At 43.0% G+C, this 17983-nt stretch overlaps 1 protein-coding gene and 1 long non-coding RNA gene across 9 annotated transcripts in view; one reads left to right on the top strand and one right to left on the bottom strand.

Annotated features, from left to right (window-relative positions):
* Positions 1 to 17880, top strand: part of fscn2b (fascin actin-bundling protein 2b, retinal) — an 18424-nt gene extending 544 nt beyond the window's left edge. The window contains exons 2-12 of one of the 8 annotated variants that reach the window (XM_046069865.1): positions 6428 to 6501; positions 6648 to 6716; positions 6935 to 7070; positions 7288 to 7456; positions 7778 to 7876; positions 8059 to 8785; positions 15624 to 15780; positions 16333 to 16454; positions 16578 to 16745; positions 17033 to 17231; positions 17383 to 17880. In XM_046069865.1, coding sequence (XP_045925821.1) covers positions 7784 to 7876; positions 8059 to 8785; positions 15624 to 15780; positions 16333 to 16454; positions 16578 to 16745; positions 17033 to 17231; positions 17383 to 17413 — 1497 coding nt within the window. In that variant the 5' untranslated portion in view covers positions 6428 to 6501; positions 6648 to 6716; positions 6935 to 7070; positions 7288 to 7456; positions 7778 to 7783 and the 3' untranslated portion in view covers positions 17414 to 17880. Of the gene's footprint in view, positions 1 to 6421; positions 6502 to 6647; positions 6717 to 6934; positions 7071 to 7287; positions 7457 to 7757; positions 7877 to 8058; positions 8786 to 15623; positions 15781 to 16332; positions 16746 to 17032 lie in introns of those variants that run through there. The other 7 variants (XM_046069866.1, XM_046069860.1, XM_046069862.1 and 4 more) reach the window with 7 other exon arrangements.
* On the bottom strand, positions 15845 to 17388 carry LOC123983595. The gene is made up of 2 exons (XR_006828225.1): positions 17007 to 17388; positions 15845 to 16731 (listed from the first exon to the last, which is right to left on the bottom strand). It is a non-coding gene; the product is annotated as an uncharacterized LOC123983595 (long non-coding RNA).
* Positions 17881 to 17983: the final 103 nt, after the last annotated feature.

Below are 17983 nucleotides of genomic sequence, written 5' to 3'. Positions count from 1 at the left end.
ATTCATCTGCCTCTCACATTTTTCTTGGTAGTTAAACCAGAATCAGTTCATTTTTTGTTTACATTTTTTACACCATATGAAAGGATTCCATGTTATGTGAAAAGGGTCCCTTATAATGCTAAAATTATGAAGAAGTAACTCCTCACTCTGCAGCTTACAGAGCTTTTTGGCCTCTTAGCTGCAACCCATCCTTATACCTTAACGATGGCAGGGAGTACTGGACCTTAAGTACAGTACATTACGTAAGTCACGTAACGTAAGAAGCATGACATGAAATGGTCGGAGTGTGGTTAGGTTTAGGAAAGGGCCGTGGTTTGGGTTAAATACATTACATAACTCATAAGTCACGTGACATAAGTTACCTACATAATGTTAACTTAAAATCTTAAATAAGCCAACCGTTTGCTTGACCCATCCATCCAATCAAACCACCTCCTTATGCAGACTTTCTTGCTCCTAATACTTCGTCACATGACTTCCTCCTTTGCTACCGTCATGTGATCACTAGAGGTCATAACAATCTAAACATAAATATGGGTCGTAATAAGGTGCTGCACAATCAACCTATTTGGTTTCACTGACCACATCTTCAAAAAACAAATTTTGGCCTCATATTCACCAGGTGGCCATGACTCAAAAGGCTGGATGTATCAATGCACAAGCATGTGGTTGTAGCCTATATCTACCTCTCAGGTTGGGTTTTTTTTACTGCCCCCTAGTGGCAAAGATTTAACGCAGTGAATGAGCCTCAAATAGATACAAAAGGCCCAGCCTGTGCTGCTGGCAGGCTTCATCACCACTAGCCTCCGTGCATCACATGGAGGTTTTCCTTGATTTTCCTGAAACATGAAATATTGGAGAGAACAGAACCAAGCTATAAAAACAATGACTTTGCTAACACTCAACAACTCCCAGCACAGCTCCCATTATGTTTTGACTGGGCGCCAGTCTCAGAGCTTTTAAACTGTTAGGAGCAAACACACTAGATGTTTCTGGCATTGAGAATCACCATTTTGTAATTCAAAAAGTTTTTTGTGAGCTTCTTATAAGGCCTGGGTGCCTCACCTTTTATACACTCACTGCATTTTGCAATTTATTTAAAGAAATAAGCCTTGATTGCTCCCTGATTGAACATGTTCAACTTCGAGACAGACTCTATGTATATTGGTCTGTTGAGGGAAAAAAGTAAATAATGTACAAGAAATGCAAGACAATTGTTCAGCAAACTTCTATCAAATTGTACCAATGGATAAAATCATGATAAATATGAACAGAACCAGGCAGGGAGCATTGCAACTGAAATAGATGTTAAGTTGTTTTCTTCAATAAATACTGTCACCAGCTAATCACTGACAGCAGCTCCTACTACGTAGCTAAAATATCTACCAACCAAAAGTTGTAACAGAAATTATTAGAGCTCTTTTCTTTCAGTTTGAACATTAAAATGAGCTTAGATTAGTTTGTACTGCTACACACAGAATAGGCCACTGCAAAACTAAAAAACTTTGCATTTTACCTGCATATTCAGTGTTTACAGGTGTATAAGTCCTTAACAAGACATTCATACATTTCAGTGATACAGACTAATGTAAGATTTAGGAAGCAGTTAAAAGAACCTACAACAAGATATATAGATAGATAGATAGATAGATAGATAGAGACCAGAGACTATATTCTGAGACTCTAAATTTGATTAAGCTCCCTTGCCTATTAACATTTAGTAACATAATTAATGCATTAAAGGTTAATGGTCCTGTCACTGCAAAACTGCACATATGAACATGGACACGTGTGTGTGTTGCAGTGCATGTCCAGTACAGACGGATAGCGAAGCGGCTGCTTTATGGGGAGAAGGTGAAGAAACAGAGAGACAGGTAGAGCAAACGTCTCGGGGAAAATTGGCGATGAAACGAAATAACGGGGAGCTCCTCTCCCAGAGGCGTCGGCGGAGTTAAATATCATATCTGGCAATCGTGTTTTATTCACGTATTTTCGGGCCGGTAAGAGGATCAGTGCGAAATGTCAGATATGAGTTCGCGCGCCTCACAATGAAGCGGCGGCGGCGCGGCTGCCTGCGCGAGTCCATGGAGCTCGCGAGAGGGATGTTTCCTTTCCTCTCGGACTGAAAAACAAGGCGGGGAGGGGTGGAGGGGAGAGGGTGAGGGAGGAGTTAATTGCTGCAGCTTGGCCAATAAGACAGTGAGACCCTCCGCGGGCGGGTCTCGAGTGTGGGGTCTCAGCCAATGAGAGCTTGAATGAGGGTCCGTGCCCCCACGTGGGTTTTGAGTCCCAAACAACAACCGCTGGGCTTTAGGCCAATCACAGGCGCGCAAGGTGTTAATCTTGACGCGGATTGGCTCGCTGCTTTTCACAGAGTCCTCTCACTCATCACGTTTAGCCCGTTGTTATTAACTCTTTCCTACCACACAGGAAGGAGCTGCTCTGCCCATAAAACACAAACCCGCACTGTAATAGCCAAATGTGAATTAATGAATGATTCAGAGGCGGTTTGTTTTTAGAAACGCGATACATCAGTTAATCCGGGCTGTTTCAAAGCCTCGTTTCAGACACATTTAAAGAAAAGCGAGGGTAATATACTGTACTATACTGGAGCACATGGGGCGAGCAGAGCAACGCTGCAGCCTTTTAAACGTGCGTGTTGCCCTAATCATAATCAAATCAGCATGCAAGAAAACCAAATGAGATTAAAAGCACATGAGAACGTGAGCAGTGAGGTATAACCCACATTCACACATCCAGGCTCTAAAATTGTGGGTCAAACATGCTCCTGTTATGCCATGTAAAGCCCGCATTAGGCTCAGGCTCCACGGCAGAGAAACAGATTCGGGTAAGGTGACTGGAAATTATTGATACAGGGAAAATCCCCCCTCCCAGCCCTCTGTTTTTAATTGCACTGATGTCTTACAATTGATAATGCTTCACGTGATGTTGACGCCTTTCAGTTTCTGCGAAGTCCCCCTCAAAAGCAGAATACATTAAAAGCAGCCATTTTAAATAGCACTAAAGTCCTTCCCTCCTACGCTATGCAGTCACACAGGCACCAACAGTGTCTTACCAAACATCAATCTTCTCTCTCTTTTTTTAACCTCCAAAAAATATATAGGTAAGGTTCTCATAAAGAAGCCACAGTAGAAGGCTGACACCGCCCCTCAGTGGTGGCTTTGGGAATTACAGCCTGCCAGTCTAAAGTGTGTGTGCGTGTGTTTGTGAGGATGCAACTGTTTCAAGTGCATCCAAAGTAGAAAACAGCGATTAAAACGTTTGTTTTTTTATTGCAGTTCCTAAATGAATAGTTGTATTGATTTTAGCATGAAGACACGTGGTATGTTCTGCATGGATATGTTATAATATTGTTCATTTATTATTGTTTGTTATATAATATTGTTCCCTTTGGGTCGAGTTTCTCTTGTTAAAAGTCTGAGATGTCCTCCAGTGTATAATGAGAAGAGATGGAGGAGCAAAGAAATGGAGGTGTGTTGATGAGGAAAGGAGGACAAGGTGGTAAGACATGAAGGAAAGGTTTCACTTGTAAAAACGTTTTATCCAAGTCTTCAACAAAACAAAGGCTAAGAGAGAATGATCTGGCCGGCACAAAGAGTCTTTTCTATTGTTTTCTTACAAACCTTACAAATGTTGTGTATTCTTATTATAGATATTTCTGGAAAAATAAGACGTGAATTTAGGGTAAGTACGAGACACAAGTATAGTGTCAGGGTTTAAGTTTACATGTAAACAATTTTTTGCACGTTTTTTCACCCAATACAGCAGGGACCTTTACACTTCAGAGAAAGCAGTCAAACAAAGTCTGAGTTTTCCTTTTCTCTTTGATTTCCGACATGGTCGTCAAACTAGTTTTTTTCTTGTGCAACCCTTAGTCATGTTTAATTGGGTAAGCTGTTGCAATGTAATCTATACTCCCAGTGTCCCTATACAAATGTGGTCCTGATATGAGTTCATCTTCACTGAAACTGACTCATAATGTGTCGGGGAAGAGAGGAAGGAAACAGACAAAGAAGTGAACAAAGCTGGACAGCAGCAAAAAACCCTTAGAGCTTGTTTTGGCATGCTTGTGCAACAGCAATAACAAGGACAACCAGTGGACTCAAAGATTGATCCAGCTGATCTCTCTTTCATTCAGCTCACAACCTCTGGAATTGAAGTGAGGACGAGAGAGAGGAGAGGGGGGGAGACTTGAAGGAGAATAAAAAGGGTGAAGAGGATGACTGGAGGAGGAAACTGAGAAAGAGAGTGGAAGGGAGACTGTGTGTATTTGTTGATGTGTGTGCAGGAGGGGGGTGTCTGCAGGAGTGGGGGGGGGGGCACTGTGGGGTGTGAGGCAGCACCCCGCAGTCCCAAGTAATGGCAGAATAGAACTTAATAGGGTAGAAAAAGGCTGGAGGCTGTTAACTCAGAAACGGTCATTTTGAATTCCCCGTTCTCTTTCTGAGACACTCCCTTCCCTCTCATCCACACCTTCTATATCTTTAACTTGTTTCCCATCCCTGTCTGCCTGTGTAATTTTCCGATTCTCCCTTCGTCCCCCTACACCCTAATCCATCTCCCACCGCGCACCTTTTCAGCTGTTTACCCTTATTTTCCTCTCTTTCACCTGCCTCTCCCTGTTCTTCATTTGCCTGTCCTCCACTGCCTTTTCCTCTCCTCCTAGCCCTCATCCTTGCCTCCTCCCATCCACCCTTCCTTCCACCTTCCCTGCCTCATCTCACCCTCCTCTTCTCACTTCCCTCCCTCCCTCCTCCTCCGTCTCTATCTCCTTGGAGGAGGTGTAATGATAGCTATTTGAGTGTCATCAGAGGACCGCTGTAATGGCTTCTAAAGCACCATCCCACGGTTGCCACAGTGAACCTGGCACAGCCGCCGTCCCCGAATAAGGGGTGGAGAAAAAAAACATCTGGTTGGCTATGGGCAGGCGTCACCGTGCCGACGGCAGCAGGGAGCGTCTGCACATCAGCAGACAATGACGTGGCCCCCGGGGGCCACAGAGAGTGAGCTAATGATGCGTGGGATAGGATACATATGAGGAGGAAGTACAGTAATAGTGATACTAGTGATTTAATAGTGATAGTAATGAAAATAATAGCACTGATAACAGTAACAGTATATTACTCTTTTTGATTTGTGAGCACTGTGTCTGTCTCCTCCTCCCACCTCCTTTTTCTAAGGATTTTATTTGTTTATTAGTATCCCCATTAGCTAACACCGTGACGTCCGCTAGTCTTCCCGGGGTCCAAACACACAAATCACACGGTAGCAAGGTGGGGAAGCAATACGTTTATAGTGAAGTAATTTATCCACATCATTATGTGTGTTCATGAAAAGACAGGTAGACTGGAGAGTCTTTCAAATGTTTTTGTCCTGATGGACTTCATAAAGTAGGTGTGAAACTGCCACCTTATTGTAGCTTGCTAATGCCGTTAAATCGCCCTTTAATGTCCTAGTTTGAACTGTAGCCTACATGTTGAAGGAAACCTAAAACTCTCAAATCTTGAAGATGAGTTTTCAGGGGTCACATCGGACTGTGCTTGACCACCTTTCTGCAGAGGACGCCCCTCGGAAGAAGAAATTGTACACTTACTTGTACCAGTCAGTTTCAATGGCAGGTGGCATAGTGACTAATCACAACTACTTGTCATTATTGTAATTTAGCTGTTGATTTTTAAATAGTTGGTTACAAAATCAGTTTACCCAGAAAATTTGAATAAATTGTCCTTAAATATTTTCATTTAGATATTAACAATTGATATGCACTGATGTGAAGAGTCCACATTTTAATAAACACTACTTATTATAGCAAAGTTTCAGACTTGAAACAGGAAAACTGATCTCAAGTCAGCATCTCAGAAATGTGGGATGTCGTTTAGTTTAGTGTTCACACACTCAGTTACAGCACTCACGTCCTTCAGTGTCCGTGTTTGTGTGTAGGCGTGTGACACATTGTTTTCACATTTTATGTAAAGTGCAACAGTTCAAGTCTGGGTCAGGAAGAGTAAATCTTTGGGTGGGTGGTGTTTGAACCCTGGGACTCTCTTCTGACCTTTGTGTGTGTGTGTGTGTGTGTGTGTGTGTGTGGTGTAGTTGCTGTGGGTCAGTGAGTCTATGTATATGTTTATAGCCATGGACAGGCAGAGGGGGTATTGTGTGTGTGTGTGTGTGTGTGGGAGTGGGGCTGGGGGGTAGATTAGCCGGGTTGGGATGATTGGGTTGAGGATTAGATGGATTCAGGAACAGACACGTCTGTTTACTCTGCAAAGAAGGCTTATAGGCTGATTGGCAAGGTTGATTACTCACACACACACACACATGCTGCACACACACATTCATTCAAACCCCCATATGTTGATTAGCTCACCTGTCATTTCCTTTCCCTTCGTTTGTCTCCCAAATTCAGATGAGTCCAACTCCCTCGGCCTCTCAGACACATTTCCCATTAGGACTGACCCAGACAGCTTGCAATCAGAGAAGGTGTGTAACTAAACCCCCAGCATAGGCAAGTAAGTGGAGCCTCACTCAGGCAACTACCCCAAAGGCACAGGGAGTGCTCTGGTTACCCGGCACTGTGTGTGTATGTGTGTGCATTGTTTCAATGTACCTGTCTTTATGTGCCACAGAAAGAGCCGAAGTGCAGAGCTCAGAATAAAGCGCAGAGGCAGAGAAAGGCAGGATTATACACATGGCAGGTGAGAAAAAGGCAGAGCAAGAGAAGGAGAGGATGGGAGGAAAAAGCGACAGAGAGAAGCTTAAGATTACAGAGGCAAGCACCCTTTGTTGCTGAGTTCAGTTGTGATGGACGGCTTATGTTTAGGGAAGGAGTAAAGGAGTCCATCAATGCGCTACCATAAAATTTGCAGGACCGCTGAGGATGTTCTTCTTCACTGATCAAACTTTTGTCTGACAGACGAGGAAACTGGACTTCAAGGAAGGTGAAGACGAGGGTCAGAGCATTCGATGTGATCCAAAGATAGTAGGAGCTAAAGGAGCCAAAGGAGGAACAAAAACAAAAACCCAAGGGAGGGCTAGTCAGGAGGGGCCAGGTGATTAAGCCTTCAGAGGGAATAACAAGTCAAGCAAGAACAATAGTGAGGGTGGATGAGAGAGCATTGTTTAACAAGAGAAAGAGAGAAAGGGGGGTTGACTCCAGTGGAGATAAGCAGTCAAGAGCAAAATTAGACTACGGAGCAAGAGAGGTTGATGCTGGACTAAAGAGAGATCAAGGTTGACTCAAGTCTTCCCTGCCTCTAACCTGATTAGGCTGAGGAGCGGTAGTGGTGGAGGGGAGCCTGGAGACCCGATCAACAGAACGGGAGAGAAGGAGGGGAGAGAAAGAATTACAAGAGGACGCTCGGTGAAAGAAGCCTCTTAAGTCCGGGAGCTGGAATTAGAGCCGCAGAAACTGCAGAGGGGAAGCCACAAAACCACAGTAAGTAAATTAGGAGCCTGTAGCTGGAAAAATGTATAATGAAGCCATGGGTGGGGGAAGGAATTTGTGGTTTTGGGAGTGCTTTATATACTATACCTAAATGAATTGATTTCCTGTCTTTAAGACTTTCTCATTTTATCATTCTCCATGACTTCATATCCTTCCTTATTCCTCACCTCTTTAAAAAAAAGCTCCCCCCCCCCTTTTTGTGCCTAATCCTCACTCCTGCATCCCATTTCAGGTCTATTTACAGCTCTATACCTCCTTTCTCACTCTTTTCCCCATCCTTAACTTGTCTCAGCCCTTTATCTCCTTCAACAGGTGAAGATGCCTGCTAATGGGAACAGTCCCTTGAAATTGCAATTTGGTCTAATCAACCATGAGGGTCGTTACCTCACTGCTGAGACCTTTGGCTTCAAGGTACAAACACGCCATCCAATGTAATAGAAGAACAGTAACACATTTGCATGACTGTTGGTATCATAGAGCTGTCTTCTTAAGGCAGACGCTACAGGCATTTAATTTCCAGGTTTGTTGCACATAGATCATAAGACTAAGGATGAAAAACCTTCACTCTTTGTTGGAACATTTTCTTGTCTCAGGTGAATGCGTCAGCTCCCAGCCTAAAGAAGAAGCAGATATGGACTCTAGAGCAGGACTCTCAGGACACCCAGGTGGTCTACTTGCGCAGCCACCTGGGACGGTACCTGGCCTCTGACAAGGATGGCAAAGTCACCTGTGAGGCTGATGGGCACAATTCAGATTGCCGCTTCCTCATCGTGGCACAATCAGACGGTCGCTGGGCTCTTCAGTCCGAGCAGCACCTCCGCTTCTTCGGTGGCTCTCGGGACTACCTGTCCTGCTTTGCCCAGGTAATCACAGATGCCGAGTTGTGGGCAGCGCGCCTGGCTCTACATCCGCAAGCCAACCTTCTGTCTGTGGCCCGCAAACGTTACGCCCACCTCTCTACCGAGGATGGGGAAATTGCTGTGAATGTGAACATTCCCTGGGGTGTGGCAGCACTCCTGACTCTTGTGTACCATGATGGGAAGTACTGCCTTAAGACCTGCGACAGCCGCTTTCTCAGCAATGACGGAAAGCTCTTGACGCAGTGTGGGAAGGCCACGGCCTACACGCTGGAGCTGAAGTGTGGGAAGCTGGCCTTTAAAGACTGTGAAGGGAAGTATTTGTCTCCCATGGGGCCTACAGGCACCCTGAGGTCTGGACGATGCTCCAAGCCAGGCAAAGATGAACTGTTTGACCTAGAGGAGAGCAACCCACAGGTGGTTCTGATGACAGCTAATAGGCGATATGTCTCCATAAGACAAGGTAAGAAAACACAGACACATCAGCAGGAGATGATATTGTCAGAAAACTGATTTTGCCTTGAAGCCTTGCATGGATGCAGGAGGGCCCACAATGATACTAGATTGAATAACTGGATGCGGGGAAGGGCCCATAGTTAATGTCTATGCACAGGGTCCAGAATTTTGTACTACACCCCTGCTTGCAGCTTTCTAGGCTCCATAACACAGAATCCCAAATGTCTGATTTAATGGACGATGGCTGACCTTATGTGCCGTTGAGGGTGGTCACACGAGCCTTTATCTGACACACACTGACCTACACACATGCATAATGAACCAGAGAGGCAGTAATACTACAGCTACTACAGTTACCACTACTACCCTATATATAGGGTATATACAATGCACACTGTGCACTGATACACCCCCAGATAACAATTTACAGGAAGTACATTAACTTGGTGGACATGCTGATTATGCATGGCTAAGGGAATAGGCCACTCTCTGGCGATTGACAACTGATAAGGGATGCATGGTAATTATGGGTAATGTAGTCTGCACATCAACATGCATGGATATCACATCGGATAGGGGCATTTTTCCAGGAAAACAAGATAGATGAAGCTGATATGGGAGACTATCAGCCTCATCTGGGAGAGCTGAGACAAATACGTCATTTGTTTTAGGGCTGCTATTGATTTAGGTTAGTCCACTGTCAGTTTTAAGTCTTACACTGATGAGTGATATGGTCAAATAACAGAGGTATTGTGCACACATTTTGGGAATAACTACAGCAATAGACCTCAACAGCAATTTGCAATGGGTTTTTCATGAATGAGATTTAATGTTGTGCCAGAAATGAATGTTGTCAGAGAAGGGTTTGTATTCCTGAAATATTGGATATACCCTGTTATACCCTAAAATGTAGCAAATATAATAAAAACATTTTACCAAATAATCTATCATAAATGGTGATCTTTTGAAAATCCCCTTTCATTCACTCTCAAATGTGCCTTCTGGCTTTGTTGGGTAATGGTGTTACAGTCTACGCTGTTGCCCCTTGGGCTTTCTGAAACAGCTGCCTGTAACCTATATGTGGCTCTGTTGATACTGTATTATGTATTTACTCTTCGGTCTTGTGACAGGGCTGTTGGAGTGCGTTATTTGATCAGCATGCGGCCATGACACCACCCTACTATACTGATGGATTATATCTCCTCTATATCGGCTTCAAAGTTGTTGTTTTGTTCTGCAAAACACATTGAATATCTTTGATCAGTGAAAAAACTAGATGGATTGTGATTGTGATGATCACGTTTCATCTAAACAGAAGTGCATTACGGGATTTACCAAGTGTTCAGTTGCTGATGGTCGAAATCTTTTGCCAGTCTGATTTGAAACTGGATTTGGGGTGGATTAGCATACACTAACATAGCTTGTCAGCATACTTGGCCATGACACCCATCCACAGGCTGCAGATTCTTGTCTGCAGGGTCGGGTTACTTCAGCCCTGGGTGCTGTAACTGAATCTCTCCCCGCTCATTGTTCCTGGTTAGCAGTGGGAGTTTCGGGCAGAAACCAAATGACTGGGAGCACAGTAAACTGATTGGTTGAAGGGAAAGGAAAGAGATGGTGCAGGATTAGAACATACAGTGTATAAATTCAAGTACGAATGTATGCACAGACAGAAATACTTGCCCCATGCTCACATTCTTTCTCTCCCTCTCTTCCTACACTTGTTCTGCACAAACAAAAGCTTTATCTTTCTCTGATACACTCGCCCACAGACAACCATACCGTCCTGCTGCGGCGAGTGGTGAGGTGGTGTTTTGAATTATTGATGAAGTTGGCCCCTGTTCCTGGAAGGCGAGGGAGGGAGTCTGCTTTCAGAAACCCAAGCTGCCTCTCACCTGGGGCCAAAGCTTCAGCCCCTCCAAGTCCCACTCTAACCAATAGTCTAACCTGCCAACCCCCAGCACATCAGTCAGTACTGATCAGTTAACGAGCGTGTCAGTATGCCGTAGTTAGCAAAATATGACACTGCGAAACGGTCACATCAAGGTACAAGACGAGATTTATTATCAGCATGTATCAGCAGTTTTTAATACATCAAATCAACAATTTATCTTGCACTTGCAGAATCCCAAATTATATGAGTAAATATTAAAGCTTGCATTCACACAACAGACTGGCTATTGACATGTAAAAACTGTTCAGTGAATTAACCACTTTTCTTATAAGTGGAAGCATTAGCTAACTTTCCCTGGTTTCCCAACTTGCCAGCAATTTGCTGATTATTGCAGTGTGAACACCTGGTACCACTGAACGAAACAAGGGAGAATGGATGGTAGTTTGCAACAAACATTGAAAAAAAATTATATTAGGTGAAAGGTTGAATCATTACGTCAGACTAAAAGGGGGACAAAAGTGCAAAATGGAAAATGCTAGTACCTCAAAATTCTTGGGTAAATACATTGTTACCTTCTACCTCTGCGTCCGACATGATGATTAAAGGAAAAGAGGGAAATGGAAAGCAGAGAAGGAAGGATACAACTCTCAAAGGACTTTAGGACAATAGGACTATTTGTGGAGGCAGGCGGGCTCTTCATCCTCCCCAATGTCACCTGTGCCTTTACACATAAATTTGCACCTTTGTTCCTGCTCTATTTAGTGCAGAGGAGTCATGTTGGCTATGTTTTTAAAAGTGGGTATGTAGTAAATGGGTTAGTAATCACAGAGGGTCAGCTGTTATGTACTAGAGCATGACTTTAGATATAAAAGTGTTAGAGAGGTTTTGTATACAGCAATGAGATGCAGTATTTTCTGTCTGCCCTGAGTTGTTTTTTATTGCCTGTAGTGTGTGTGTGTGTGTGTGTGTGTGTGTGTTAGCATGTAGATCTGTCATCTTGTCTTCATCTGTCATCATCTCACTGTGTTCCTCGGGTCTAAGTGGTCTGAAAAAGAGATGATAGTCAAAACGTGACACGTGAACACATGCACACAAATACACACACACACACACACACACACACACACACACACAGCCCAGGAAAAAAAGTGAATGGACTGAAATAAAAAACAACAGAGAATGCAGTTGTGAAGGATAAAGGTATGGGAGAAAGAGGAAAATAAGGAACAGGGGGATGGTAGTATCAGCTTACTATTAATAATAGATGTCAGAGCCATCTATTGCTGATGGATTAGTTGGACCTGCTCCACTTGCAGGCTGCAGGTAGGACAACATCAGAAAGGGGAGCTGGATCTGGGTTGTGATCCAAAATGTGCCACTGCTGATGCTACCCATGTGTGTTTTTTGTGTGGGTCTGTGTACCAGGGAGTGTACTGTTGAAGAGTGTACTGTGCTACACTGAATAGTTAATCAATGATCATGATCGTGATGACATCTTATTTCGTATGCTTGACCAACTGGTGTGTCAAAGATGGTCATCAACACAGCCATTGATATCGTCAGATTGCTGGCTTGGATTTCAGCATATCTAATCTCTTTCTCCCCCAATTCTCTGTTTCTTTATCTTCCTTCATCCTTCTCTCCTTCCTCTGTCTCCTCTCCTTTCATCTATCAGATATCGGCTGTGAGGTCCCAGCTGAGCCCTGTCAGAGGATCATTTCTGGGTTGAATTAGTGTGAAATGGACATATGGAATAGGTAGACAAAGCATGACATTGAGTCGGGATGAGAGAATCAGAGTGATGGGCCTCCAGGCATAAGTGCAGAGTAGAGGGGCAGAAATGTATGCTTCAAATGCACTTAAGATCAATGATAATTTAACCAGTTGTAAAACCTTATGATACCCAGTTTATCAGGTGTGAATAAGATGTTATTAAAGCGTCCCGGTAGCTCAGTAAGCATGACATCTTTGTCGAATGCCATCCCCTTTCTCCCTGCTCCAGTCTGTATCTACGGTCTAATATCAAATTACAGCAAAATAATTTTAAAGTAGATGGGATTTAACCTGTCATGACCCATGAGCTAGGGCTGAACAACTGGTATAAAAAATGTGAAATGAAATTGGGGGTTTTTCTGTCAAAAAAACTGGGCTGTAACTGTGCGCTTTCAACTTATACATGTATGTGCATCTGTGTTGGATTATGCAGATGTAATTTATATGCAAGCATCCATCAGTAGCCTTAAACCACCATAGTGAGCTCAGGTTTATTCTATTGGTTGCCTATTGGTTGGTTCGCCATTAAAATCCTGTAGGGATATCCAAGGTCAAATGCCATCATAAGGTCAAACATTTAATTTGTCCAATACTTGGTTTATACCAAACCTGCATATCTAATGACATCACCATCAGCCTTAGCTCTAATTTGTGTTTAGTGCTAATTAGCAAATGTTAGCATGCTAATACGCTGCACTATGATTAGCTGAACACAGCAAACATACCTGCTAAAAATCTAAATGCTTGAGTTGTCATTGTTAGCATTGTGGGCGGTGGAAATCACAAATCCCTTTGTTGATTTGATCTGTTCAGTTCAGTAGAAAACTTGGCCTACACAAACACCGTACATGTTTGCAACACAGTAATCATGACTGTTTCTGTGGCTTTCAAAGCCTTTTAAATTAAATGTATACCACGGGTCTTTAGCGACTCAGGAATATATTACACCCCCTCTAATTCATTAATTGTATTCAAATAACAAAAATATTTGATTTTAACAATGTTCTGGTCTCATGATTGATATTGTTTTCTCTAAAAAGTGTAAAGCGTGGCTAGAGACCCAAGGTATGTAGGAATGTTTGAAGCCTAAATGCTTTTAAGGAGGACGTTATTATGCTGTATCACAGCTGGTGGAGCTCCATTTCCAAAAGCTACTGACTGACAATCTTGATTCAGTATAGTCAGTTCACCTGGACAATGTACTGAACACCTTTAGCGAACATGTTAGCATTCAATCAAAGCACCGTTGTGCCTAAATACAGCCTGACAGAACCATTAGCATAGCTTGTCATGTCTGTTATATTCACTCTTGTTTACACTCATTGTAGTAGTGTTGTTTGTAACCCTTGTATGACTCAGATGCAGCCACTTGCAGGTTATCATCATCATTTCTGGGGTTTCAGTATTTGAAAAAAAAAATATAAGGCATTGTTGTCACATAGATTGGCTCTTTTTGGTTAAATTAAAGTACCTTCTATACAGCAGTATAATCTGAGTTCATAAAGATGTATAAAACAGTACAGCTAGTTAATGCATTTACATTTTTAGCATGTTTTCCGCTTGTGTGATCACACAATGCTCCGTTAGCTTGAGGGTTGAGAGGGGTTGGTAATTATCTGTACATCCTGCTAAGTGAGGACCATAAAATCCTCTGGTCTTTTCCTGTTTGTCCTTTATTATTTTATTGAGGGGATTGAGGGATTGGATGGGTAGCACTTGAAAGCTGATTATATCAGAGCCCCACTGTGAAGAGGGCAGATAGGCCGGGCCAGAGGTGGGGTGACAGTGGGAGGTGGGGATTTAGGGGGTCAGGGGGAAGGGGAGGAAATGGGGGAAGGGAGGAAGGTCGGAATGATGACCAGAGTAGAGAGAAGGGAGAGAAGAGAGGGGGGTGAGGCGTACAGATCTGCGTTGTTAAAGGATTAAGAAAATGTATTGGGGATATTCAGGGATGCATCTGATGTGGGAATTAGCTCTCTACAATCTGTCTCTTGGTGGTGGCAGACAATTGTTTTTTTCTCTGACAACATTTATGATAATGCTAACAGCTGAAAATATTGCAGTGGCTTGTTTTGATGTTAGGGCCCGTAAATCACAAAGGACTTCTTAAATAAAGAAGAGTTTAATAGTAAAGCTGCCCGTTTTCCTCTCAAACTGAAGCCAAACCACCAGTCAAAGCAGAGAGGCGTGGGATGTCACACTGCTTCAAGCCGGCAGCAGATAGTAACAGAGCCGAATCGAGGTCTGTATAAACCAGGGGAGCCGGTGGGACGCTGAGCTGTGTTTCACATCACGCATCTTTTGCATCCATTGTTTGGTTCAGTGTTAAAAAGTAATTACGGCTCTTATTAACAGCAGTATTGTGGGATCTCCCATGTTTGACACCAACACTGGTTCATGTTCAAAATGCTATAATAATTGGTTTCTAAGTGTGTCAAAGGTCAAAGTGTGTCAACAGTGTGACTTTTGTTTGGTTGTCTTGTGTCTGTAATTGACGCAGAGCTTCATGGTGAGAGTGTTATCTCTGTATAGCTGAGAACATATATTATTGTCAGAAACATTTGGGGTGCAATAGATCGTCTCTATAAGATTTTCCTGCATGGGCACATTTAGTTATTTAGTGTAGTATATTCTGTCCATAAATGCATCCAGAACCACAATCAGTGAAAATGTATTTACCCTCAGGAAGGTATATGCTTGGCAATTCACATCAGTTTAAGACGGAACTAATTCAAAACAACCAAACATCCCAGGATCAGACGTGATTACCAGCTCTTTCATGCTGGGCCAAGCTGAACATAACAATACAACCTGATCTTCCCTCTGTTGGTTTTTGACTTTCTACTGAGAATCCAGAGAGGGAGGAAATAAGAGGTCTGTAGAGGAATTTGTTTTAAGCACGCTCAGCCTATTCAGATGTATTTTGTATTTTTGAAGAGGTTCATTGCCTGATACAACTACCTCTCATGTCAAGTCAAAAGTTGTAATATCACAACTTGTTTTGCAGTAATTGCACTTATTCAACACACAACACTGCAATACAATTGCTAAAATGGAAAGTGATCTATAATACAAATAGTGGGCAGCACTGAATGGATGGATTTCTCCAGACTCTATATAGTCCTCAAGTTCACGCTGAAGTATTGATGACAGGACGTGCTTGCTATGCCTCTGCTAGGAGTAAGCCTTGCAGCCAATCAGGAAGATGAGACAGACATGGAGACGTTTCAGATGGAGATCGACAAGGAAACCAGGAAGTGCACGTTCCGCACCAGCCAAGGAAACTACTGGGCTCTGGTGGCCCACGGAGGCATCCAGAGTACTGCCACTGAAGTGTGAGTGAATGCTCTCATATCAATTGTGCAGAGTGAAAAGGAACATCATCATCTATTGTCTCTGTCAGTTCTAGGCTATATTTTATATCACAGATATGGGTTTAAAAGCAAATACAGTATATACCATCACAGTATGTCCTCAGCTAAAATGGAGTGACTTTCTCTTACCTCACTATCTCACCATCTATACTACTATGACCTCTGAGTTCAAGAGTTATAAACACAAATAGTCACAACGTTTTATACAAGAAAATGTGTCATTGAAAATGCAAGTCAGCCATGGAATTTATATATCTATTGAAAATAGAGGTGACTGCCAACAAAATCTGAAAGACTGAAAATAACAGGGATAGTTGCACAGTAGCATGCATCAGATGGCACATCATTAGAAATCACTGGTTTGAGTACATGAGCTCAACCACCCAAAGGCAAATGTGATTTTATAGAAATTTCAGTCTGCTTAGTCTTGCATGTTTACAATCGTCACAATATTTCCAAGAGCACTCAAAGGAGAGTAAAGTCTAATTTTCTCTCTTTGGTGCACAACTGCAGGTCAGCGAACACTATGTTTTCAGTGGAGTGGCTTGGCCACAAGGTGGCACTAAAAGCTAACAATGGAAAATACATTTGCACCAAGAAGAATGGCCAGCTACTTGCTGTCAGTGATTCCATAGGTAAGAGCCCATTCTCCTCCTCCTTCCTCTTCTACCTGTCTATCTCACTAATGTACCTCCTCCCTCAGACCCTGCCTTGGACTTCTCTTGTGTTCCTTCTGATGTGTTGTCACGTTTTCTTAGGTGAGGATGAACAGCTCATTTTGAAACTGATCAACCGACCCATGCTGATCTTGAGAGGAGAGAACGGCTTCATCTGCCATCACAGGAACTCCAACACACTCGACGCCAGCAGATCGGTCTATGACATTTTCACCCTGCTGTTCAGTAACGGGGCCTACCATATTAAAAGTCAGCATGTTACCCACTGCAACATTTAATCCCATCTCTCAAACAAACCACACGCACACACTTTGTCCAACATGGCGCCTAAGTTAAATCGGCAATACTGTTGTTATACATTCATGCCAATAAAGCAGATTTGAATTTAATTAAATCCTATCATATGAATTGCTAGCATGCATGATGTTATTCCACACTGAATCACTGGCACACTTCTGCTGCTCTACTCTTTGGGCAGATTATCAACCGCAGATTTCTACTCTGTCTGACCTGGTGATTTCCCTTTAACCCTGTAGGTGTGGATGGCCGGTTCTGGTACGTGGACAGTGCTGGGCTGGTATGCTCAGACGGCGAGGCCCCTGAGGATTTCTCTCTGGAGCTCCTGGAACATGGCCGCCTCGCCATCCGTGGCAAGAACGGCAAATACCTGCGCGGAGACAAGGGAGGCACGCTGAAGGGAGACGGACTCAGCCTGAGCAGCTCAGCCCTGTGGGAGTATTAACACTATTTAATATTCTTCCAATCCCAAGCTCTAACACTGTCCCCTCTCATCGTTGAGTTAACCTCTTTTGAGGTGAGTGACAGTTACTCATCAGGGTGCAGTTTGTCATTTCATCCCACTTGTTTTCTCCTTCCTGTTACAAAGAGGCGGGAGAAAGTGCACGAAGAGGGACTGACCATGCACGTTCAGCCAAGAAAAGTCTTGATGAAGAGAACAACGTTTTGATCTCGAAAACAGCAAAATTAGTGTGAATGAACATTTGAGTTTTTGTGTTGTTCCTTTGCATTTTTTTCCCAATGAGCATTTCCTGCAAGATTTAATTATTGTCTGAGGCTAAACTACAGATTAAAAAAAACATTTCAATAAGACTTCTGCTGTGAAACTAAACATCAGTGTGACATACAACAGCATCCTCTTTCTCCTCATCTTTACCATCCCAGCCTTTCTGCTGCTCCTTACAGTTACAGGTGTTACATTATGCATGTACAGCAAGGCACCAACGTGGTAATACAGGTGTGTAATGACACTTGTCACTCATTTAGTTCAAGAGGTACAATGAATCAGTTACTGTAGAAACAGTAGACGACTGTAACTACATCTACATTTCTTCTTTCTTTTATGAACATAAAGATACAAAATGCACTTGTTTGGCTGGTTATGTTTTTGATTATTGATGATTGATAATTTCTACCAGGATTACAGGAATCGAGTACAACGTTATCTAAGGGCGCTTTCACAACTTTCA

The sequence above is a fragment of the Micropterus dolomieu genome, linkage group LG14 (assembly GCF_021292245.1).
Source record: "Micropterus dolomieu isolate WLL.071019.BEF.003 ecotype Adirondacks linkage group LG14, ASM2129224v1, whole genome shotgun sequence".
NCBI lineage: Eukaryota > Metazoa > Chordata > Actinopteri > Centrarchiformes > Centrarchidae > Micropterus > Micropterus dolomieu.
Note: the sequence above shows the minus strand (reverse complement) of the source record. Positions and strands in the feature narration are given on the sequence as shown.